This window comes from Talpa europaea (assembly GCF_964194135.1).
Source record: "Talpa europaea genome assembly, chromosome: 1".
Taxonomy (NCBI): Eukaryota; Metazoa; Chordata; class Mammalia; order Eulipotyphla; family Talpidae; genus Talpa; species Talpa europaea.
The window spans coordinates 86,908,447-86,923,057 of record NC_140073.1 but is presented as its reverse complement, the minus strand read 5'-3'; the positions used below and the strand labels follow the sequence as shown (position 1 = coordinate 86,923,057).

Below are 14,611 nucleotides of genomic sequence, written 5' to 3'. Positions count from 1 at the left end.
CAAATATTCTCAGGGGAAAAAGAAAAAGTGCTTATCTTGAACTCTTGATTTTTTTTGAGCATGTAATTTTTATCAGTTTGTTTGTTTCTGTTACTTTTTTTCATTCACTGCTTATAAAACTAGCAAGCAGAAGTCTCTTTGAAACAAGATAGAATCATAAAAGTTTTCAAGACTCTCGTCACAAACTAAACAGTACAAATTGCACATACTTCATGGAAGTATCAGCCCTTAGTGCGTGCCTGGATCCAACTATAATAGATTATCCCAAAGTGGGAAAGAATGAACAGTACAAAATTAGCAGAACTGGGAGCAGAACTTGTCTAGTGAAAGCAACATGATCTGTGCTTTAGGGGCCTGATTCTCAGGCAGTGGGAAAAGACTATGTAAGTTTTATTTTTGTAAGTGAACACTTGGTAGGCTCTCAAGAGGCAGACTCTTACACTGAGCTGAGTATCAGGGAAATTACAATAATAAGTATAAAGCTTGTTGTGTCTTAGAATAATAGTTATATTATAGTTATGCCTGTATTTACATAACAAATACATCCATGTGTAGCCTTACCTGACATGCAAATGCAACACGTAGAGAGTAAATAGTCATATATTTATTTACATTCCATGTTCTAAATTTTTATGAGTCAGGTAAGTATGCTCCTGAGTAGATGTCTAAGCATATCTTCTTATGATATTAACAAATATGTCCAAATAAATATTTGCACAATTAGAGAAGTGGATTTTGATTTCAATGTCATGGGCTTGTTAACATGACATTCTCTCAAACTTCACGTGACAATGGAAGAATTACCAAAAAGAAACAGTTGAGGTATAATAATAATTTTAGTCATTCTTTTTTCAAGTTGCTATAATCTACCCAAAGATAACTAATTGTTCAAAGTAAACATTCCACTCCAACCACAAAAGGAATCCATTACACAAACATATAATTCACAGTCATTTTTAGTGGGTTGTAAACAGTTTGGAATGAGCATAAAATGGGACAAAAATCAAAGTGAGCATTTTGAAATGAAAAAGTGTTTGCTACAAAAGGTCAGTCCCTTTGCTTGGCAAACTATGTAGAAAAGCCTGGGAAAATGCTGATCACACAAGCAAAGAGGGAATTTTAAAGCCAACAGCCTCCTTGTTTCTTTAAACAGACATCGGAACCTATAACTGGATCCTGTCAAACAAACGACAGCAAAAAAATATAACAGCTGCTAAGAAGTCAAGTTGAGAGATAAAGTTTTTGAGGCTAAGGACCTTTTCAGAAGTAGACTAAAGGCCTTTCTTAAATCTTTAAGCAAGGTTATGGATCCCAGGGTGGCTTTTAGGCTCTAACTCAAATATGTAACTTTGTGTATCATTCTTGTCATACTATTTTGTGTTTCAGAAAAAAAAAAAATAAAGAGAGGACAAAGTGTTGATCAACATCTGGTGAGGCATTCTGCAAAGTAGCTTATAGCTGGAATCAGAATTTGAAAGACATGGTATCATTTAGTTTTCATTGTGGTTAAAAACTCACAATATAAAATTTACCATGTTAACTATCTCTAAGTGTACTGTTCAGAAGTGTTAAGTACATTCACATTGTTGTGCAACAAATCCCTAGGTATCATTTTAATGTTGTTAAATAGTTGAGGGGCATATTAACCAGACCTGGGAATAATGGAGGAAAAATGAGTTGTTAAACCACATTCCAAAGGCTGAAGCCAATCCAAATGAAATTAAAGGTTTTTCTTTTTTTTTTTTTTTTTAAGACCTATTCTCTTGCAAGCAAAAATATACTGGATGCATAAAAATACATTTAGGGTAGAAAAATGCTTATTCATTTATTTGACTCCATTACAGTATGAAAGAAATCTTTGCAAAGGTTGCTACTGCTGGGTAGAAAAGGACAGGTTTACCATTTAAGGCATATCTTTTTGGGTGTCTCACACCAAGGGACTCTTTATATTGTGCTATTACAATCTGTCAAGAAAATAACTTGGAAAATAAGGCTAAATTAAAGTTCTCCTGGTCTTAAGAAGGTGGCAACAACCAGATAAGTATGTTTTAGTTATATTATTTAAAATAAATATGCATATATTTTCTTTCTTTTTATGGAGGCAATATTGACTTACACTGCCGTATATGGGGTATAAAAACACACCCTACAGTGAATTATATATATTTAAGATGCACAAAGTTATTTAATATACCATATATAATGAAATGAGTACTGCTAATATTTTGTGTGTGATGACAGCATCTGAAATCTGCTCTTTCACCATATTTCTAGTATTCAATGGAGTATTATTGACTATACTTATCATGTTGTACATTAGATGTTTAGACTTATGGATCCTACATAACTACTCCTACATGCTCTTTGACTAACATTTCCCCATTACCACCAACCCCTATGATGTCACTTTAAAGCAGATTTACTTTCCTTTACTTGTAAAAAATTACTGTAGTGCTTATTCTCTCTTCTAGTATCCGGTTTTTTACTTTCAATAGCACTTTTCACGGTTTGTGCTAATTTACTCAAAACACATGTGTGTTTTCTATTTCATATGTATTTCCTCTGTATTCTCAGCTGGTAACATGGAGAATGACACATAGTAGGTACTGAATAGCTTCATGTTGCCTGAATGCAGCCAACACTCAGTGTCTATTCATTCAATCAATACAACATGTATAGATAGCTCTTTCCAAATAATGAATCTTTACAAAGAGTAGTCAGTCTTTAAAAAGGTCAATGGATTAGGAACATAATGCTAATTACACCAGTTAGATCATACACTTTGTTTAGGTCACATTTCCTAGACTTTCATCTCTAAGAGATATAGTAAGCCATTTCTATCACTTTTGAGCTTTTTGTAAACTACACAAAACATTCTATGGTGCAGTGAATAATGGACTTCTCAGTGTTTGGAATTATATTCCACCATATATCACAAGGCCTATTTCTGCAAGCTTGCTCTTCCATACTTAAAAAAAGTCATATGATTTAATTTTTTTCATCATTTTACTATGGAAATGTATTGAGCATTAGCTGAACATTGATTCAATATTGTTTCAGAAATGACTTTGGAAAAAGAAACATTAATTGACTTTGTCAATGAAAACTTGCCAAATCTCATATACATGGTCTGTAACTCTCAAGGCAAGGCAAGAGAGAATGTCCCACTTGGAAGAGATTTAACATGTTCCTCTGCAATTTGCCCTCCCAGTTTTGGGTACATTTCCTAGGCTAAGCAGACAATGTCAGAAACCACAGAAATTACCTTAATTTAGTTATAATAGTTGGTGAGGAAGAGAAAGCACTGGTGGTTTAGAAGAATAAAGAAAACCAAATCAAGATAAGAAAACATACTAAACAAGTTATTCGCTAAATTGGTTTACATTTGGCTCACTAATAGATTTTCTTTTAGGCATATCCAAGATTCAAAATTTAAAATGTAACTAATACCATTTTACTAGTGATGAAAAAAGAAAGGATATTGTGCCAAGCACTGGGTAGAATTTCCCTGGGGAGATTACAGGAGCATGAATGATTTGGTTCTGCCATGAGTAAGCAAGTGAGAAAAGTAACTGAATGAATGAATGAATGGTTGAATGAATGAATAGATGAAGCGATCTGCCTTCCTGATACAGCTTCATTTTAAATCAAGCATGTAAGAAGAATTTTTAAAAATAAAACTATGGTCTGTAGATGATTTTTATTTAAGACATGGAAAAGAATCTCAGGAAAAACTGAGAGAAAGAAACACATATTTTTTTTATAACAGCCAATATGCTGCTGTAGCAAGTATTGAGGCCATTTCCCTAAGACTCTGAGAGTAAACACATAGTTTTCATTAAATGTGCCTTTCCCATAACTGGTCCATAAGCATTTCCCATGACTCTGCTGTTGAGTATCTTGGCTAGAAGAGGATCTGGCCATTAGAAGGAGGGTCTAGCTATGCTGAGTCCCAGCAGTGCTGAGAGACTTGGCACCTTTATATGCTACTTCCTAATACCATCCCCAGCATAAAATGTCATCAGAAGCCTGCATAAACATTGGACTTAGATTCACATAAATTATTTCTGTCCTAAGGTGCTTTATGCCAGAATTTAGTAAAAACAACATTTTGAGTAAATAGAATTGGCGTATAAATGTAAGAATATTAATCCAACAAAATGATCATAGAAAAATATAATCAAAAGTACACACTTGTAAATCTTGCAATGATGTGAGAGGTTTATCTTGTGCCTCAGAGTTTTTATTGAACATTTCCATAGAGTTCCTTTAAGCTGACAATGCCAAAGTGCTTCGAATTATCAGTTGCTATGTTGAATTGTAAAGTCTTTGAGTTTTATTAAAATGCTTAGGAAATATTTTAATAATCATATGTGTGATTAGTGACTGTTTAGTGATGAATCTATAAATTCATTTTAAGAGTAAACACTGGGACAATGAAATATAATGCCAGATATGATTGCTCTTGTCAGCAAAAACATTATCTTATTTTATTAAAAATAACCAAGAAAATGCTATGAACAAAAGATACAGCTTGTATTTATAGATATTTTCTGCTCTACAATATCTGCAAACCACAAGGCTGTATCTAGCAGTTTTCATTCTGCATGAGGTATGTACATAAATAAAGAGGTATAGAACATTTTTTTTAATATGTGCACACATCTTATTATGTACAGCTTCCCCCAAAGTCCTATTTGGATTTTTGCTCTAATATAACAGTGTTTATACCATTAGTACAGAGTATTTATAAGAGAATGAAGATTACCTGAAAATGATGATAATTTAGCTATTGGAAATGATAACATTAAAACATTCTTTGTGATCCATTTTGGCTTTAAATACTTATTAAATAATATTTATTTCTAAAATATGTACATATAAAATTAAATGAGATTGCAACATGCAATAAAAACACATTTCTCTCTAAACTCCAATTGACTCCATTCCTCACAGATACCTCTCCTTGTGTTCATTCTGATTTTACCTTTTTCCTCTCTCTCTCTCTCTCCCTCTCTGAATTCCCAGATCTTCTCTATGATATGCTTTCCCCCAAAGTCACTCTCTTAATCCACTTATTCTACCCACTCTTCTCCTTCTTGTTATTCTCTCATTCCCTACTGATATGGGAATAATAGGTTCCCCGGGCTGTCCTTACAGTATAATTAAAGTATGAATTTCCAGGAGTGGGAAATTGCAGACCATTTTTATTATGCTTTGATAATAAACCAGGTAACATTGAGAGAATTAAAATGACTTTTTCCTAGCAGATAACTTGGTAGAGCTTTTTTCCCCTTGGTTCTATTGTTTTAAGAGACTGGAACTGAAATGGGAATAGATTCACCAATTCTCTTTCTGAAAACACCTCTAATATTTTACATGATATATATCCCCCTAGATCCTGGGGATACGTTATAAACTTGTAACAGATGGTGATGAAGCTTCACATTTTTATATAATACATTTTCTTTTTCTTTTTTTTTTTTTTTTTTGAGATTCTGTATCTACTCTATGTATCTTCCAGGGAAAATGACCTTGAATGAATGCCGTCATAGACTGAAGGAAAAACATCCCACGGATAGTCTAGCATAGAAATGATGAGTCAATTGGGTTTTGTTTTGTTCCCTTCAGTAAGATGAAATAATTTTAGATGAAAAACAGAATGTTGAAATATGGGAATCAAAGGTCATCTTAACACTGGAGGTGTGTCTGTCAACTGTCCCAGGAAAACCAGTTTGCTGTATTCTGCATCGAACATAAACACGTGGAAGATGGAATATTACTATTTGGAAGTAGAAATGCTATTTGCTGCACTTGGGTAATGCTGGGACCTTACCAAAAATTGTTCTGGCACAACATCTACCAGCATGAATGTTAGGAAGGTTCTAACACTGTGAGTGCTGATATTTTATGAATGTTTTATCACTGGCTTGAAAACAAGAAGTTTGCAATTGAATCAACAACATGTCAGAGACACAAAATATTTAAAAAAAAATAAAAAAACATTAGTGGGAATTATGGATATCCCTATTGTAAAAACAAACTGAAGTTAATAAGAAACTTCATCCTCTTAACTGATTAACAAAAGTCAAGTTTTAAGTGTGTGGCTTCCCAGACAAATCAAGTGGCACTATTAAGTTGAGCACTGGTTGTTTGTGGGGTTCACTAATGGGAGAAATAGCTGCATATTCAGTTACCCACCTCTTTTTTCGACAGCTTCAATGCACTGCTTTACAAACCGCGGAACTGTGGAATTTTCACGTTCACACACTGTGTGCAGATGAGAGCCAAAAATTTGATCTGCAAAAGAAACAAAGATGAGCTTCATTAAAATCTAAGCTTGCGTTGTTCTTTAATTTGATTCTGTTTCCATATCCACTGCATCATGAAATCTGTATTTTGCATAGGAATCAATTTTTTTGCTTTAATTCCAAAGTGTCTACTGCAGACATAGAAAGACCATAGCTCCTTTGTGGAACAAGAGTCTGGTCTCAGGAAAAGAAAACTAACACTTAGCCATCGATCAGGCAGGCATGACTGAGTAAGTTATAGTCTCTCTGGGCCTTACCTTTGTTGTCTATAAAACAATGACAAGAAATTAAGAAAACTTTCATAAAATAGCTAATCTTAGTGAATCTTCAGTATTTTAGAAGAAATTAACCAATGCCCCTCAAAATTATGATTTTATCAGTATATTTAGCAGATTCCTTCTGTGGATCATGATATTTGAAGAGCAAGTTCCAGAAGTCTTTCTTTAAACTGAATTTTTAACATTTCTCTTGCTTTCAATATTCTGATCTAAGTATCCCCTTTCCTGAAGGGCTCAGCACTTTCTCCACTAACTCTTGGCTTCTGTCTCTGCTTTGATTATCTTGTAGCACCGAATTTCTCAATATGTTAACAGTTGATTTGGGAAAAAAGGGCCCGTGGTTGAAATGGTTTAGCAATATTGGGTTCAGAAAGTTGAACAGGTTTCTTTGTATTTAATATTAGAAAGAGTGGTGTACCAAAGTGCACTGGGAATCTTCCCGAGGATTGGAAGATGCAGCATTTCCCAAACTTATTTGAGCAATATTATCTCACAGAGCATGTCTCTAAACTAATGTTTCCAAATATATACTCTTTGAAGCCCTTGCCTAGTCCTTGCATTTGGAACCTGTTTTATGCTACCTCACATTGTTTATTTACATTTATAGTATATGGACTGCATTCTCTCCAAGTAGATTCTGAATCTCTACATCATCTACTTGTTCTTAGAGGCATCAATGCTTAGCATAGATTCTGGTCTATAAGATTAACCCACAGATTTTGTTTTACTGTAGTAAAATATACATTATATAAAATATACCATTTTGACCATTTTTATATGCACAGTTCAGTGGATTAAGCAGAGGCACACTGCTATGCAACCATTTCAACCACACATTTCCAGAACTTTAAAAAACAGCATAGATGTTTATTATTGAGAGAAGCATATGTTTAATGGGCTCAAGGGCTTTCCATATCATTCAGAGTGAAATCTAAGCCCCTATCATGACTTCCAAGGCAGTATATAACTTGACCTTTGCCCAAGTAATTAATTTCATTTTCTTTCTCTTTCTGTTTTTCCCCTTAGCAACTGCCTATGATCGCTCAGTCCATATTGCTATCTCTTGTCCATGCCAAGCACACTTCTACCCCAGGTACTTTGTACTTATGTTCTCTATATGGAAATCTGTTGCCCTAGGTCTCCAGTCAAATATTGCCTTCTTAATGTAACCTTTTCCACACATCTTCTAAAAAAATGACACCACTCCTAGAGGAGACCTCCACGTCACTGTTATGCCTTATTTTCTTAGAGCAATTAAATACACCTGACATAGTAGATTAATGCGTGGACTGTTTCATTGCTTCCTTTGCTTAGAAATCAGAAGAACAAGAACTCTATTTCCTTACTGGATCTCCAATAACGACACAATGTTTGGCACATCTAAGAGTTCACTACACATTTATTGAATGATTGACTACAAACATTTTCATAAATGCCAGTGGAGGGCCTCCCTGGTGGTGCAGGGGTTAAAGTCTCAGCTATCAAGTTTATCATCAGCCAGTGCAGCATAAGTTAGATCCCAGGTCAGTGAATTAACCCATTTGGTGAAGCAGACCTCTCCTATCTCGCCCGCTGCTCCCCTTAGCAGTGTATTTCAGTAAATCTGCCTCTTCTCCACTCTGTCTTTGGTGAATTATTTCACCACCATGTCTCTAGCTATACCCACATTCTTCCCCACAACATTTGGTGGCCCATATGGGGAGAAATCGGGTACAGGCACTCCTTATTATTTCTCTCCATTTCTTGTTCTCCAGTGGACTGAGAGGGAAAAAAAGGCATTTTGGGCAGATGCAGAAGAGATTAAAAAAGAAATGTACTAGTGTTGGGAAGAATGAGGTATTATTAGGGAAACACTGACTCTTTCTTATTTAGAGAAATTAAAATTTAAAATATTAATCTCTAAAATGAGATGAAGAGCATGTCATGGAGGTTTACAAGTAAAAGCCACAGCCCGTCTTCTTGCTCTCTTCTTGTGTCTACTATTCATGTGAACACTTCATTTCTGGTCTCTACATGTGTGGGTTTTTCCCCCTACAACAAAAATTTTCTGCCACACCAGCTAGGATGCTACAAATTAACTGGTGGAGATGGTGTTAGTTTACACGAATTAAGGACTCAGTCCTGAAAGACTGCTCCCCACTTTACATATCAGTCACAAGAAGTGGTTTCCTACAATTATTTTTCCCCTTGGCTACAAATTGGGGTACCTATGATCCCCTTTTTGGTTTTGATTCATTTTCTATAAGGACTAAAAAGACTTAAGAAAACATATTTAACAAGTTATTACAGAATATGATGATACAAATGAAGAGCTGGATGAAGAGAAACAGGACAAGGCCTGGGAGGGTAAAGAGAAATGTCCCTTCTGTCCTTGGAACTGGAATCTTACTTTTGCAGTGTGGATGTGTTCATCCACCTGGAAGTGCTCTGAAATCCTTGCTATTGGGATTTCATAAAGGTTTCCTCACTTATCTGTTAACTTCATCCTTAGCCCTTTCTCCTCTCTGGAGGATGGTAGGGGTGTGAAGGAGGGTTCGGAAAAATACTAAGCTTTTTGTCATGACTTGGTTTTTCTGGTTACTAGTTCCCATTGCGAAGTCATCCAGGAGCTCACCCAGAGTCCCCTGAACAGAACTAAAGATGCTTCTGGTACTCTTACTGTTTAGGAATTTCTAATGGTTTTAGGAGTGCTGTTCCAGGAGTTTAAGGCAGGATATATATATATATATATATATATATATATATATATATATACACACACACACACACACACACACACACACACACACACACACACATATATATATGTATGTATGTATGTATTTTCTATTATCTCACAGAAGGGTCTTAAATTTTAAGTCAGGAAAGTTAAATTATTTGAGAGTGTGAAATACAATTGATTTCTCATAAATAAGCTGTGTATGTAGCTTGTACCCAACCCCTTTTTTGCTTTCAGAGTCTGCTCTTATTATAGGACCAGAAGATGTTCTCTATGACTTCTGCTGCCCTTGCACCTTTGTGACTGTATAGTTTTGGCCAATAAGAGAAGTCACTTGGGAAGCTATAGAAAGAGACATTTTTTTTTTCCCATTCTGTATAAGACATCATTGTGTAATGAATGATATGATGCTTGGAGTTGCTACAGCTATCTTGTCACCATGAGGCAATAAACTTGCAAACAAAAGCTAACATGATTTAAAAAAAAAAAAGCTACAAAAACCTGAGACCACAATGCAATTATGGAACTTCTAAGCCAATCCTAAAACACTTTCTCTAGACTTCTTATTACACAAGATAATATAAGTCATTTTTTAAACTGGATAGTCTAGCAACAGTAAGCCATAGGAACATAATCACATAGGGTTCACGGATCATGGGGAAGACAGACAGACAGAAGGAATTTAGTTAAAAGGTGACTGTCTAAGAAAGGTCATGAAGATCAGAATAGAGAGGTGGTAAATTAAATTATTGTTCATAATTCTCCTTTTCTCCGAATTAGATTTACATGTTCACCTCTTTTGCTGTGTGTGGTAAATCTCAGCAGAGAAACATTCCTTTCCCCCATTTCATTGATACTAGGCTTGACCATGTGATTTACTTTGGACAATGCAAAGAAATAAAAATGATAATGTGTCAATTCAGAACTGAGGCCTTCTGAGGCATTACTGATTTCTAATTTGCCTGCTTGCTTTTCTGCTATTGCCAAGAAAAGAACTTCCCTGGGTAGTAACTGCCCTTTAATCTGGGCTCCAGAATAAATACATGTGGCATAAACCTGAGGGCAACCCTCAGCAAGGAGACACGTCTAGTCAGACAGGCAGTTTAAAGCAGAGAGGCTCAGCTAAGCCTCTCCTAGGCAACCCAATATATATAGACACATAAAAAACAATAGTTTCTTGCTGTGTACCACAGAAGTCTTGTGCTTAATATGTAGCAATAGCTTGCTAATAAATACAATAACAAAAGTCTAGGTTTTTGGTGATCTAAGCAATGATGTGAGAATGAAAAAAAAAAGAAAGAGTTGACAAGACATAGAAACTGAAACAGGGAGCCAATTAAAAGAGCATAAAATAATTCTAACTTTGCAAAGAATGTAGAATTATGCATCCGTTTAGATTTAAATGCAAGCAGGAATCTCAAAGAAAATTCTTCTCATTTCAGAATTCAGACACATTATGTCTTACCTCAATTCAGACACATTATGTCTTACCTATTATTATGGCATTTCTTATTCTGTACTCTCTCTCCAAATCTATCTAGTAAAGAAGGCAAAGATTGATTCACGTAGTAGTTACCCATAACTTGCCCACTTTCAGCAAGGTGCAGTGCTCTGCCCTGAAACTGCAATGATGCCTGAGACATGATCTTCTTTCTACCTTGGAGGTAGGGTAGTGAGACTAATTCTCACAGAGCTATAATATAATGTGATTACTGGTTTTGTATGGCTTTGTAATAAGATTTATTGTATATTTACAAATATCCAGGAAAAGGTCAAGGCACTTTATAGACTCTAACTTATTTAATCCTTACCTCAATCCTTAAAAACATAGAAAACATAGAAAAATGCATCATGACTTTTCATATAACCTAATATTATTCCAATTTCACAGGAGAAGAAATTGAGGCAATAGATACTGAGTCATTTGCCCACAATAATGAAGCCATGGGAAAAGTGAGAAGATCTGAAATGAGACTGTGAACCTGAAATGAACAGAAGGGGCAATTCAATGGGATTTGGTAAGTGGAGACCAGAAGTGAGACAACCGATCAGATAAATAGGACTCCTACTTGTTTGAAGGATAACTGAGATGCAGAAAGTTGATGGTTTGAAGAAAATCAGGGAGCTTGTTATCCAGAAGTTAGGATGAGCATTTCAAATGTTCAGCAGAATGCGTGTAGAAGACAAAGGTAAACAGTTCTTGCTGGATTTGTCAATGCAGAGGCTCGGGTGCCCATAAGCAAAATGGCTTTTGTAGGAGAATGAAGTTGAAAAGCAGATGAATGTGGTCAAGATTTGAAGAGAAGGTGAGTAAGAAGAAACAGCAAATAGATATCTCTTTTAAATAGTGTGGTGGTGGGAATTAATACAAGGGAAGGCAGGGCTTGAGGAAGGATTTTGAGTTGAGGTGAACAGAAGAGAATTTCAGCTGCAGAGTAGTTTTTTTTTTTTTTAAGATTTATTTATATAAGCACTGGGTACAGTCAGAAGCGCGGGAGGGTGAGAGAATTCACCAGAGCCAGAGCAGGGAACAGAATAAGCAGAAGGACCGAAGTACACTGCTGAGGGGAGCAGCGGGCGGCAGGAGAGGTCTGCGCACCATGTGGGACCCTCGCAGGTGGCCGGGGATTGAACCGGCGCTGCTGAGGCTGCGGGCAGCCTTGCAACCAAGCGCTCAACCACTGCGCTACTAGGGGAGGCCCTGCAGAGTATTTTTTTTTTTTTAAATTTTATTGTTATATTCCCCATACAATTGCAGCCCCCCCATTCTGACCCCAATCCCTCCCCTCCCGCCCCCCTAAAAGTGTCTCTGGTTCATAGTTTTTTGTTGATTTTGATTTTCACTATCTTATAGTTATTCATTTTCCTGGTCCCTTATTTAAGTTTTCTAGATTCCTGCTATGAGTGAGACCATCCGGTATTTTTCTTTTTCTTTTTGGCTTATTTCGCTGAGCATGATCCCTTCCAGCGCCATCCATGTTGCTGCAAATTGCATGTGTTTATCTTTTTTGAATGCTGAGTAATATTCCATGGTATATATGTACCACATCTTCTTGATCCAGTCATCTATTTTTGGGCATTTGGGTTGTTTCCAAAGCTTAGCTATTGTAAACAGTGCTGCTATAAACATAGGGGTGCAGGTGTTCTTTGGAATTGATGTTTCTGTGTCCTTTGGGTAAATACCTAGGAGTGGAATTGCTGGATCATGTGGAAGCTCTATGTTTAGTAGGTCCAGAAATCTCCACACAGCTTTCCACAGTGGTTGGACCAGTTTGCACTCCCACCAACAGTGCAGAAGAGTTCCTTTTTCTCCACACCCTCGCCAACATTTGTTGTTGCTAGTTTTTTTAATATGTGCCATTCTCACTGGTGTAAGATGGTATCTCATGGTAGTTTTGATTTGCATTTCCCTGATGACAAGTGATGTTGAACATTTTTTCATATGCCTGTTGGCCATTTGCATTTCCTCTTCAGAGAAGTTTCTTTTAAGCTCTTCTGCCCATTTTTTGACTGGATTATTTTCTTTGTTGTTGTTGAGTCTCATCAGCTCTTTGCAGATTTTTGTGATCAGTCCTTTATCATTAGTGTTGGGTGCAAAAATGTTCTCCCAGTTGGTGGGGTTTCTCTTTGTTTTTGTTATTGTCTCTTTTGCTGTGCAAAAGCTCTTTAATTTGATGTAGTCCCAGCTGTTTATCTTTGCCTTCACTATCACTGCTTTGGGTGATGTGTCTGTAAAGATGTCTTTGATGTGCAAATCACGTAGTGTTTCGCCTATATTTCCTTCTATATATTTTATGGTTTCACCACCTCACACCATACACAAAAATCAACTCAAAATGGATTAAAGAACTAGACATAAGACCTGAAACCTGCAGAGTATTTTTGAAGGCCTTCCTGCTCTGGAGAGGTTGAGGTGCACCACTGGCTATTCAGTTGTTACACAGCCAGAGGTGGGGGGAGGCGCGTCACTGCCACTTACTGGGTGGTCCAGGCAACTGCAAGGCAGCCCTTCACAGGGAAATCTCTCCTTCCCTGATTGCCATACTGGCCTGGTGAGCAAAGAGCCTAGAGATATGGAGCTCAATTAGATAGAACAGGGCTATTTGCTTTCATTAGTTACCAGAAATATCAAAATTGTCTTCTTCCTTTCAAAGCGGTAATACTAACCCAAGAAGATAGGGCTCTGGGATAGAAGACTAGGCCCCCAGATGAACCCAATTAAATCATGGTTTGTCATGTTGTTCAAACTGAGTCAACACATGTCTCCCCCCCCCACAAATTTAAAGTGAGATTAGAGACTGGGGTGGGAAGCCCCAAGCATTTCAACTGTATAAGACTGTGAGTCTTAGACATTGGGTTCCAAGGGCAGTCATTTGGGGAGACAGCCATGGATAAGTGGGTATAGAAGTTAATTTTTCAGAAAGAAAAAGTGAAACAGTTATCTCAGCTCCTCATCAGCAGATGCCAAACTTCATGCACCTTGAAAGGAGGTGCTTTGATACACCTGAGTGTGACAATCACTCTTATTTCTATCTCTTTGGCATGAATTACTGTTCATTGAAACCAAATAAACTTGACTAGAACATGGAAATAACATTGCCCAGAAGCTTTCCAGAGGGGGTTTAGAATTACAATGGAAAGAGCCAAGTTTGGCAAAATAGCTTAATGAAAACTGTCATAGATGATACTGGTTAGAAAGAATATGGTAGAGGATTTCAGATTTAATGGCCTCATATTTTTTCTCCAATTCTCTGTTCAGATTGCCCTGATTTTCCTTTGGAGATGATACCTTTATCATTTTTTCTGCTACAGGTTTTGAATAGTACTGACCCCTCTCCTCTAGTTCCATGAATTTCATCTCTTGGCCACAACAATTGAGTCAGACATGAACACATGGCCCAAGTGGGTCCATTCAAGTCAAGCAGAAGGTTTTTCTAGCAATACTGAAGAATTAATCTTTCTCCAGGAATTGATAAACTGGTGAGCACATGAGTCTAAAATTCCAGAAGATATTTTGTCACCATCTGGAAAAACACACTTGAGAATTAAGTCACCTGAGTGTAAACAAAGCTAAGCAATGCAGGGGGTTGGAGGATAAAGATTTGATAACAGGTTTTGCCCCTTGATGCAGTTATGCCTGAAGCTACCTTTGTCCTGGGACTTTTCAATTAAGTAAGCCAAAAATTCCCTTCTCACTTCTGCTCTTTGAGCACATTTCTATCAATTGCAACTAAAAGAATCTTGACTGCAGCGTTAGCCCTCATTATAAAACAATTAATTATATAACTTAGAGGAGATGATGA

General features: G+C 36.5%; 1 protein-coding gene across 1 annotated transcript in view; it reads right to left on the bottom strand.

The window, feature by feature from the left end:
- Window positions 1-14,611, bottom strand: part of ARHGAP15 (Rho GTPase activating protein 15) — a gene marked incomplete at both ends in the record, with an annotated part of 604,948 nt that overhangs the window by 225,233 nt on the left and 365,104 nt on the right. Inside the window, one exon of the mRNA XM_084254031.1 lies at window positions 6,202-6,300. Coding sequence (XP_084110157.1) covers window positions 6,202-6,300 — 99 coding nt within the window. The remainder of the gene's footprint in view (window positions 1-6,201; window positions 6,301-14,611) is intronic.